The 10,411-nt window shown below is 44.1% G+C and overlaps 1 protein-coding gene across 1 annotated transcript in view; it reads left to right on the forward strand.

The window, feature by feature from the left end:
• The window catches only part of SYN1 (synapsin I), a 51,417-nt gene that overhangs the window by 557 nt on the left and 40,449 nt on the right, over positions 1-10,411 (forward strand). Inside the window, exons 2-4 of the mRNA XM_007958043.1 lie at positions 541-563; positions 10,044-10,101; positions 10,204-10,295. Of these exons, the coding sequence (XP_007956234.1) occupies positions 541-563; positions 10,044-10,101; positions 10,204-10,295 (173 nt within the window). The remainder of the gene's footprint in view (positions 1-540; positions 564-10,043; positions 10,102-10,203; positions 10,296-10,411) is intronic.

A 10,411-nucleotide genomic window follows, 5' to 3' on the forward strand; every position in this document is an offset into this window, starting at 1 on the left:
AGGACTTCTCGATGCTTGCGGGGAGCAGTTATCCAGCACCTGCTGTGTACCTCTTCCCCAATCCTCCTCCCCAAAAGCATTTGGCTTCAGTACATCCTGTGAGCATTTGAGAGCCTGGCCCTCCGCCCTCGCTCCAAAGGCCTTGTCATCTAATGGATCTTGGGAGCATGTATTCAGTACCTGAAGTGTGCCTCCTTGAGGACCCATATCCTCAAGGTCTTTGGCTTCAATTACTTTTTTGAGTATTTATTGAGAGCCTGATATGTACCCTGTCTCCAACAACCCTTGCCCTAAGGTCTTCTCTCTAATGGATCTTGTGAGCCTGTATCCAGTCTGAGCTATGTGTCTCACCCCCAACCCCCTCTTCAAAGACCTTTAAACTATTCATTAAACACTGATTGAGTGCCTGCTGTGTATTCCACCCCAGACTCTCACCAAAAGCTTTGCCTTTAATGCGACTGTGAATCTTTATTTGAATGCCCTCTGTGTGCCCCAGCTCCAGGCTCCCTCTCCAATGACCCTTTCTCCCAACGGATCTAGGCAGCATTTATTAAGTGCCTACGGTATGCTCCATCCCCAATCCTCTTTCCCAAACAAATCCTTTTCCTCCAATGAGTTCCATGAGCATTTTTTTAACCTTCTGTGTGTGACTCATCTTCCGACTCTCTCCTCAAAGACCTTTTCCTACAATGGATCTTCTTGTTGTTGTTGTTATTTGCCGTCGACATTTATTGAGTATCCCCTTTATCCTCTGTTCTAAAGTTACTTTTTCAAAGACCTTTCCTCTAGTGGATCCATCTAGCATTTATTAACTGCCTGCTGTGTAAGCCCTCCCTGCAGGCTCTTTCCTCCAGCATACTCAGCAAGCATTAGTTGAGTGCCTGCTGTATACCCCATCTCCAAACCCTTTTCCCAAGGCATTTTCTTTCAATGAATTCAAACTGCATGTATTGAGCACCTTCTACATGACCCAACCTTTAAACCACAAAGGCCTCTGCCTCTCGTTAATCCAATAATCAGATATCTAGCACTTGCTGTGTGTCCCATTTCAATCCTTCTTTCCTTGTCATTAATTGCTCCATGGAGCATTTATGGAGTGCCTGCTGTTCACCTTCTCCACAAAAGCCTTTCCTCCTCCCATGGATGGAAAATCAAGCTTACATAGATCAAGTTTCTACATCCCTATTCCCCTTTCCCAAAGGACTTTTCCTCCAGTGGATAGTGAGCACTTATTAAGTGATTGTATGGTCAGTTACTACACCTTCTCCCCAGAGGCCATTTCTTTTAATGGATCCAGTGAATATTTATTCATCACCTGCCATGTGCTAGGCATTTTTCTCAAATGGCTCCTGTGAGGATTTATGGAGTGTGTCTTCTGTATGCCCTATCTTCATACCTCCTCTCCACAGTTCTTTTCTGCCAGTGGATACAGTGAACATGTACGCAGTGCCTATTGTGTATTGAGGAGTACACTCCATTTTATCATCCCTAGGAGAACCTCTCCTCAACGTCCTTTCCTTTGATAAATCCAGAGTCCAAATTATAGAGGTTACCCCTTTCCCATTCCCTTCAGCATCCCCCAGGATTTCCTCTTCCAACCTTGAATACATAATTCAAAGGGCCTTTCTACTATGTAAGCTACCATTTATTGAGCACTTTCTATATAAGAATCATTCCCATCTTCCCCTTTCCATGGCTGTCAAAATTCCTGCCCCTGCCTCAAGAGCTTTCTCCAAGGGTCAACTTCAACCTAAACTTATTGAAAAACAACTGCTTATTGGTTATATCACCTCTACTCCCAGGAGCCCTTACCCAACAACCTTTCCCTCTACTCAAACCCTCTTAATCATTCCACAGATTTTTTTTTTTTTTTGCATACTTTCTATGTGTCAGAGTGTGGGAAGTATTTGATAAACACCACTATATACTAGGAAGAATTCCCCTTTAGCTCCTCTTCTCTCTAATCTCAACCAGTGTCTGGCTTTCCTATCTATACCTTTTCCTCTATTCAACCCCACAATCATTTATTGAGCACTTATACTATACTCAGAATCCCATATTCAATGCCTCTTCTCCTCTCCCTCTTATCTTATAGCTCTAATTCCCCCTTCAACAGTCTCCATCCTGCCTTTCACACTACACAGTCCTAAAAACTCATAATGTGCACCCACTGTATTCTATCTAACCCCTCCTCCATTTAGTAGCCATCACTTCAACTTTTTTTTCCCCAGTTAATCTAGAAAGCACTTATTAATCTCCTACTCTATGCTGTTCAGGAGTCCCTGGGTGGTACAAATGGTTAATATGCTCAGCTGCTAACTAACAGGTTGGCGATTTGAGTCAACTCAGATGCATCTCGGAAAAAAGGCCTAGAGATATACTTCTGAAAAATCAGCCACTGAAAGCCCTGTGGAGCACAGTTCTACTCAGACACACATGGGTCACCATGAATCAGAATCGACTCTATGGCAACTGGTATGCTGTTCAAAGAATCACATTCCAATTCCTGCAATAAGCTCCTCCACCCTTCACTCCATCAATCTATAAAGCATTTTTTGAGCACTCGCTATAATTACTTCACCAACACCCACTCACACAGGTGTCATCTTCCTGGTTAAATTTGCTCCACTGAAGTCAGCAAACCTTAATGGGATTCCTGATGTATATTGGTAAACACCTCCTTTAGACTTCCTTTTTTCACTTCCCCCTTTCCAGGCAGGCTTTTGTTGCTTTTTCCTTTATTCCATGAGATATTTATTAATTATCTACTAAATAGTGATAAGTCTGTTCTTTTCTCATAATCGCAACTCAAATAGTTTTGATCTTCTAATCTGTCCAATAAGCATTTTATTGGGCACCTGCTGACATCAGTGAAAGATTTTTCCCTTCCCCTTCTGCATCCCAGAACCCTCCTTTTATTCTAGCAGCACCTCCAGTATTTTCTTCCACTCAATCTGGTAAATATTTATCTAGTGTCTACAATATGTGAGGTGAATTAGGCAACAGGAGAGAGCCTATGTACTTTAGTCCACTAATGTGGGCAACAGAGACCTCTGTATCACCAACTTGCAGATGTTCAGAATCATGACAGCTTTAGGGATTTCAACCTGGAGTAAAGGAAGTATTGTGCAAACTCTGTAATGGAGTGAATGCCAAACTATAGTCTGATGCCTTTCTCACCAAACTTCACTACGCTGATTCCATTCCAACTGAGGTGGTGTGGTCAGGGTTTTGTAGCCCTGCATCAATCATTGGCTGTAGGGTGCCCCCGGGAGGAGGCATAGTCTTGGGTCAGGCAAATTACAAATCCCTGCAAAGGACAATTCTCAGTTATGGACACAACTATAAAACTTCAGCAACAGATATTCCCAGAAACTGTGGGATAGACATGAAGACCTGAAGGAGAGGAGGAGGTTAGGATCTGAGCAGAGCATAGTCCACCACTTGTACTGCTCAGATCCATGTGCCTTTTGTAGTAAGTTCACCCCATCTGGGAATAGCATTTCCAGGATTTTTATTGCTCTTGTTTCCCAGAAGAAACATAAAAGAGCAAGATTAGTGGGACAAAGTATAGCTTCTGCCACTGCAGTTGATTTTAAGGTCACAAATATTCACTGTTTCATTCCTCTACTATACATTCTAGATTCCCCTCACCCTCAGCAAGTACCTTTGTTGGTTTCAGTGGCTTACCTGTTGGGTGATCCATTCCTTCATCCTTCAGGGGTCTGAGACCCTGGTCACTGTGCCACTCTTAGGCTGCTGCACTAGTACATTTACCATCAAAGTTGAGTGAGGAATACCAGAAGATGCTAAAATGGACCACCTGGGTGCCAAGCATATTCCTCCTTGCTCCCACTGTGTAGCAATAGCCCTACCTCCTGTTGATGATCAGAGTCAAGTAACCCTGGCACAACAATGACTCCTCTTCATGTTCTTTGGCATGAAAAACCTGAAGTGGCCAGGCATCAACCATAGCTTATGGTTTAATGGGTTTCTTGCTGTGTCCCCTGGTAGCAGTGTTCCCCCTTGGAGAACCAGAACCTCTAACCCTGCAGAACCCTGAGGGAACAGGAAGCACAAATTCCAAAAGTGGATCACTGAGAATGATGGTAAGCTTGGCCACTCCTCTTTAACTGCTGAGTTCTCAGACCCATGCATTCTACCTATTAGGAACACAGCACATACAATGGTCTTTGATTTAGGGTGTACACTGTGTCTTGTGAGATGGTGCGACATTCTTTCATGGTATCACCTCCAAGATGGGATCTTAGCTGTGATTTCAAGTTTTTCCGTTGCTCTATAAGGTCAGCAGCTTCTGGTTGGTGTGGTATGTGATATGATCAGTGAATTCCTTGGTTATGGACCCACTTTTGCACCTCCATTGCTGTAAATTTTTCCTTTGATATGATTCAGTGTTATGTAGGATTCCATGCTCATGGGGCAAGAACTCTGTAAGTCCTTGGACAGTGATGCTGACTACAGTCCTGCAGTCAGGAAAGGTAAACCCATATATAGAGTAGTCCAGTCAAAATGAATTACTAATCTTTCCAGGGTGGAAGTGGCCTGATGTAGTCAGTTTGCCACCAAGTTGATCTCTTTGAGAAATGGTGCCATATAAGGGATTCAATGTTGGTCTCTGCTGCTGACAAGTTGGACATTTGGCAATAATGCCATTAGCTGCACACATAGCCTCTATCTCTGCTACTGTTGCCACTTCATTCATGTGCCCATCTATATCACTGGGGTAGTTGATTATAGAGGTGGCTCACATTATCTGACTGACTCATTCTGTCTACCTGGTTGCTTAGTTCCACTTCCATGGTGGATACTGTCCAATGGTTGTTAAAATGCAGTACAAAGATCTCCATGCCTCACTTTTTGCCTACTCCCCTATGACTACATACATTCCTGTAACCCAGACCTTCTTGTCCTAATCTTCCAATATTTTTTTCTTCCAGGCCTATGACCAACCAGCCAAGCCATTCACCACTGCTCATAAGTGAATATATATTCTAATCTTGGGCCACTTCTCTTTCCACACAAAGTGGATGACCAGGTACACAGATCAAAGCTCTGCCCATTGGGAGCTCTGCCACTGTCTTTCAAGGTCACTCCAAGTGGGGCTGTAGTACAGTCAATATCCATTTTTGTCTTCCACCCACACACCAAGTCAACCCATGTATAAACAAAGCTTAAGCTTTTTCCTCCTTCATCGCTGGTTGTAAGGAATCCCTTTAGTGAGCTGAGGGAGAGCCACTAGTGCAATAGTTGTGGAATACATGGGTATCTGGGTTACCTGCTCATGCAACTTGCTTGGACCTGCATGGGCTTGATCCTGGAAGCTGCACCTGTCTGAATTTATTACTTGGTGGGTCTGGCAAGACCCAGCTCATAATGGGCAGTTTTGGATGCATAGTCCTTATGGTGCCTTATGGTCAAGCATTCTTTCTCCACCAGGGACCAGTACTGCACCAGGACTTGTTTCTCAGAAGGGATATAATTCTCTGCTGCAGATGACATGGCCTTGCTCCAGAACTTCAAGACCTCCCACTCAGATTTCTCATAAGCTCAATACTGCATCTTTTCCCATTACTAACACCTCCAATATCATAGGATCTGCCAGATCACGTAGCCTAAGTGGCAGGGATGCTTGCACTGGAGCCTCAACCTGCTGCAGAGCCCTTTTCTGCTCTGGGCCAACTAAGAGCTGGCATCCTTACATGTCACCTGATACATGAACCAGAGCAGTATTTCCAGGTGTGGAATTTGCTGCCTCCAGACCCCGAGGAGGCTTACCAGGTGTTGGGCTTTTTTTTTTTTTTTTTTCATGATGGGAGATGCAAGATGCAATAATTTGCCCTGTTCTTTGGAGGGGATATCTTGGTGTGTCCTGGACCACTGGATCCCTAAAAATTTTACTAATGTGGCAGGTCCCTGAGTTTTCATAGGGCTTATCTCCCACAATCATGTGTCTTACCAAGACAATGTGCTAACCATCTCTTGCTCATCTTGCCCAATCACCATGATGTGATCAATATAGTGGTCTAGTGTGATATTCTGTGGGATGTCCAGATGCTCCAGGTCCCTTTGGATTATATTATGACACAGGACTAGTGTTAACATAGCACGATGGCAAGACCATAAAGGAAATTGTTGTCAGTCCAACATGAGTGTGAATTGGTCTGATCCTCCTTTCTAATCAGAATAGAAACATTTGCTACATGATTGGCCACATGTCATGTACATGTACCTGAGATTTTATTAATCTGCTCTAGCAATAATACCATGTCCAGTACTGCAACTACAATTGAGTTTGCAATAGTCTACAGTCACTTTACAGGATCCATCCCATCTCCTCAGTGGCTAAACTGATAAATACAATGGAGATTTGATGGGACCAACATTCTTACACCCTCTAGACCTTTAAGAGTGGCACTAACTTCCATAACCCCTAGGATACAATACTGTTTTGTATTTACTGTTTAGATTAGGAGGGGAGGGCAGTTTCAGAGGCTTCCATTTGGTCTTACCCTATAGGTCAAAGGGTTCTGACAACTACAAATTATGTCCATTCCAATTATGCATTTGTGAGCTGGGGAAGTAGCTACTGAGTATATCTATGGGCCCAATGGAGCCACTGTGAGCAGGACCTGGGCCAGAACTTCATTTATTACATTTCCCTTTCTGTGTTTCTCAACATTTCTGGTGCCATTCTCATCAGCATATTCCCTATTGCTTTGTTAAGTTGTACATATCCTCTGAGTCCTCCTATAGAGCAGAGTCAGCTAGTGGGGTTTCCAGACTTCTATAGTGTATCTACTCTAGCATGTCTGTTTCTCTGAGCCCTTTTATCCTTTCCTCCACGTTCTACCATGGAAGTTTTGGCATTTTTGTTAACATAGTGTGGTCCAATGTTTTTTCCAAGCTTTCAAGAGTCATCCTGGCAGTGTATTGGCACCATCTCCTAGGATCCTTGCCAAGGTTTTTAATTCTATACCCTAGGAGAGTGCTGCAACTTTATGTTCTACCCCCTGGATCTACTGTCTTCAGGATTCAGTCCCATGCATTCTTTCCCAGCTACTACCAGTACATATTAGCCAGATTTTTCAGTTCCTTCTACATACAATTCTTCTTTTTCCTTTGAAAGCCTAGATTCTCTCTGGAAAGGTGTGCTAGGATTGACCCTGTTTGCCAGGAGAGGAGGTAGAAGTAGATTCTGGCATGGGCAAGCATCATCTTATAAGGCACCTGCTTCATTTGAGGCCTCTGTATTATCTTCAAGCAGAGGGAAGCACTATATTCTAAAAAGGGAGACTGGGCTACTTCTGTATGCCCAGTGGGCTCAGGTGAATCAGTGAGTTCAAGATCTTTAACTGCTTCTGCCCAGATATCCCTAGCCCAACTTTCAGGGTCCCATTCCTTCCCTATAAGACCCTAAGCATGGCACAGAAGATATGCTAGGCCTGATAACTGAACTTTCTCTGAATCTCTGCTACATTTGCAATTAAGTCCTGAGCCTGGTGCTCCCTTCTCTCTGTCCTCTGGCTGTAGGAGATTAGAGTTTCCTTAAATGCAGCCCAAAGAGGGCCTCTGGTTTGAAATGATGATTGATTATTCACCCTGAACAGGTCATGTCATTTTTCAGCTAATCAGTGCCACTTAGCCAATAATCACCCAAGTCTGGTTGCCACTTTCCTGATATCTGTTGAATGCTGGGGATATTTCACCAGAAAATGAATTCCCTTCCACTGGTATCCCATTATAATGCCTGTTAAATGCACTACTGCTGCAGAACCACAGGGACCTACATTGTGATTCTCCCACGTGAGCTTCTCTTAAACACCACACTACATCTTTTCCTACTACTGACACCTCTAGTATCATAAGATCTGCCAGATCATATGGCCCAAGTGGCAGGCTGCTGTGTCATAGCCTGGAACTGCTGCAGAGCCTTTTGCATTGCTACAGCATGCCAGGGGCTATCAGTGCTCCACCTCCCCCCAGTAATGGAACCTCATTGCCAACTGGCTACGGGGTGATCCAGCTCCTGACTCAGCGACCCCTCCTTGGGTTTCCGAGGCCTTATCTCTACGGACATAGATTGCCCAGTCTTCCTTCTGAGGAGTGGCTGGTGGATTTGAACCACCAGCCTTCTAGTTAGCAGTCAAATGCCTTAGGCACTATGCCACCAGAACTCCTAGAATTGCATTAGAATCTGCTTTTTAGTTTCACTTCTCTTGCCCACTGTTTTGGTTTGGGTTCCCTGGAAACACTTTGAGGAAGAATTTTACATGCAGGAGGTGTATTGGGGAGTACCTTTGGGATAAACACCTATAAGAAAAGGAGAATTGGGCAGAGGAAGAAGCTGACCCCCAGTGAGGTTGCATCAGAGGTCTCAGCTGATCCTATGGGGAGCTCTGGAGTTGTGAGGGCCCTTCAGAGTCAGCCCATATCAAGGCAAGAAAGCTGGCCTTTATACCTCTTCATAGCTCTAGTGGCATAATGCCTAAGGCATTTGACTGCTAACCAGAAGGCTGGTGGTTCAAACCCACCAGCCACTCCTCAGAAGGAAGACTGGGCAATCTACTTCCATTGAGATACTGCCTCAGAAACCCAAGGAGGGGTCACTGTGAGTCAGATTTGACTCGACGACAGTGAGTTTGGTTTTTGGCTTTTTATAGACTAGAAATAGGCCATGGGCTACCCTCAGAAAGTAAATTCAGCCTTGACCATGGCAATTCCCTGTGACAAGTCCCAGTAGGGACATAGCTGTGATAACTAGTGGGGTTAACAGCTGACATTCCCAGCAGCTGGGGGATGGATGCATTATCCCTGAATAAGAGACTATAAGTATCACACGTGATCAAAGAAAGTTTGAAAAACAATGATATACTCTGAACTCCTCATCATTTTATAGACTAAAAATGTATGGATCTGAGAGAAATTATTTTTGACACTTGTGAGGGGACAGTGTCAATGCGATTTGTGTGTGTGTGGGGTGTGTGTGTGTGAGAGAGAGAGAGTGAATAGCTGTATTTGGGATCTTTTGTGTGTATCAGTGATGTTGCTAGGGCACATTTGTGCTATGTGTATGTGTCATAGACTCTGTGTTCATGTCAGTGACCCTGGTAGTGTCTCCTCCTGTTACCGCCCGTCCATGAGAAACCTGATTGGGCATGAGGCTCTGTCTGTGGAGGAGCCTGTCAAGAAAAAATCTTGGGCTTCGAGGAGGAGTGCACCAGAAACAGCCCAGCTGCAGATGGGCCCAGGGACAGTGACATAGCAGTTCATGATGTGTTTACTACTGCTCCTATTCTCTTTCCCTCCTCTAGTGTCCCCTTGACCCCAGCTGCATTCCCTCCCCCACCTCTATCAGTGCTGTTTACAGCTTCTTTAGAAGCACACCAACCTGCACCCCTCAATCTGTTTCTCGTTTTCTGAAACTGCTGCCCACCCATGGCTGTTGTGTCCCTCACAGCACACAACACATGCGGGGAATGTGCTACCTCTTGGGAAAGGGCCAGAGAACAGAGAGATGCTTCAAGCTACACAAGCACTGAGACATTCACAGGTACTGAAATACACACAAACACAAGCACACTTCCTTCATATATATAATATATATATATATATATGTATGTATGTATGTATGTATTTTACAAGTTCTTTGGCATTTAAAACCTTGCAATTTCAAAGTCTGTTATAGTTTTCAAAGCAATACTCAATCTTGTGAAGCTTTTCAACATTTATGGTAGCAATGTGACTAACAGACCATACTTTGGAAAATGCCTGCCTCCATGGTTTAAGGAAGTATTTTACATCTTGAAGTGTCCCTTGACATTCACACACCTTTATGTGAATTACAACAGACTTTGTTTACAAGGCAGTATTAATTTTCCAAGTATTTCAACAATTATAAAGCACTTTATGGTTTCTGCAGTGGCACTGAGGGACAAATGTAGGGGATCAAAGGATCAACGTGGGCTTTGTTTTCCTTCCTTAGATTTGAGTATTGACAGATGTGCTTTGCTTTTCCTCTCCAGGGCAAAATACTTCAAAGGCAAAAAAATCCATGGAGAAATTGACATTAAAGTAGAACAGGTTAGTTCATGCAGGTGGAGCTGGGGGTCAATTGTCCAGACTGCAAACTGGGTGGTCATTTTGTGTGACATGGGCAAATCATTGATTCGCTCCCCTTCCCAGGCTGAATTCTCTGATCTCAACCTCGTGGCTCATGCCAATGGTGGATTCTCTGTGGACATGGAAGTTCTTCGGAATGGGGTGAAGGTCATGCGGTGAGTATAAAAAGGATACCTCGGTGTTCTGGAAGAGGCATAAGAACACCCTTAAAGCTGATGGAGGCTCCCCCACTCACCCATCTGTGAGCAAGAACTTAGGCACAGAATGTAGG

Source organism: Orycteropus afer, unplaced genomic scaffold, assembly GCF_000298275.1.
Source record: "Orycteropus afer afer isolate SDZICR_OR568_19922 unplaced genomic scaffold, OryAfe1.0 scaffold00841, whole genome shotgun sequence".
Taxonomy (NCBI): Eukaryota; Metazoa; Chordata; class Mammalia; order Tubulidentata; family Orycteropodidae; genus Orycteropus; species Orycteropus afer.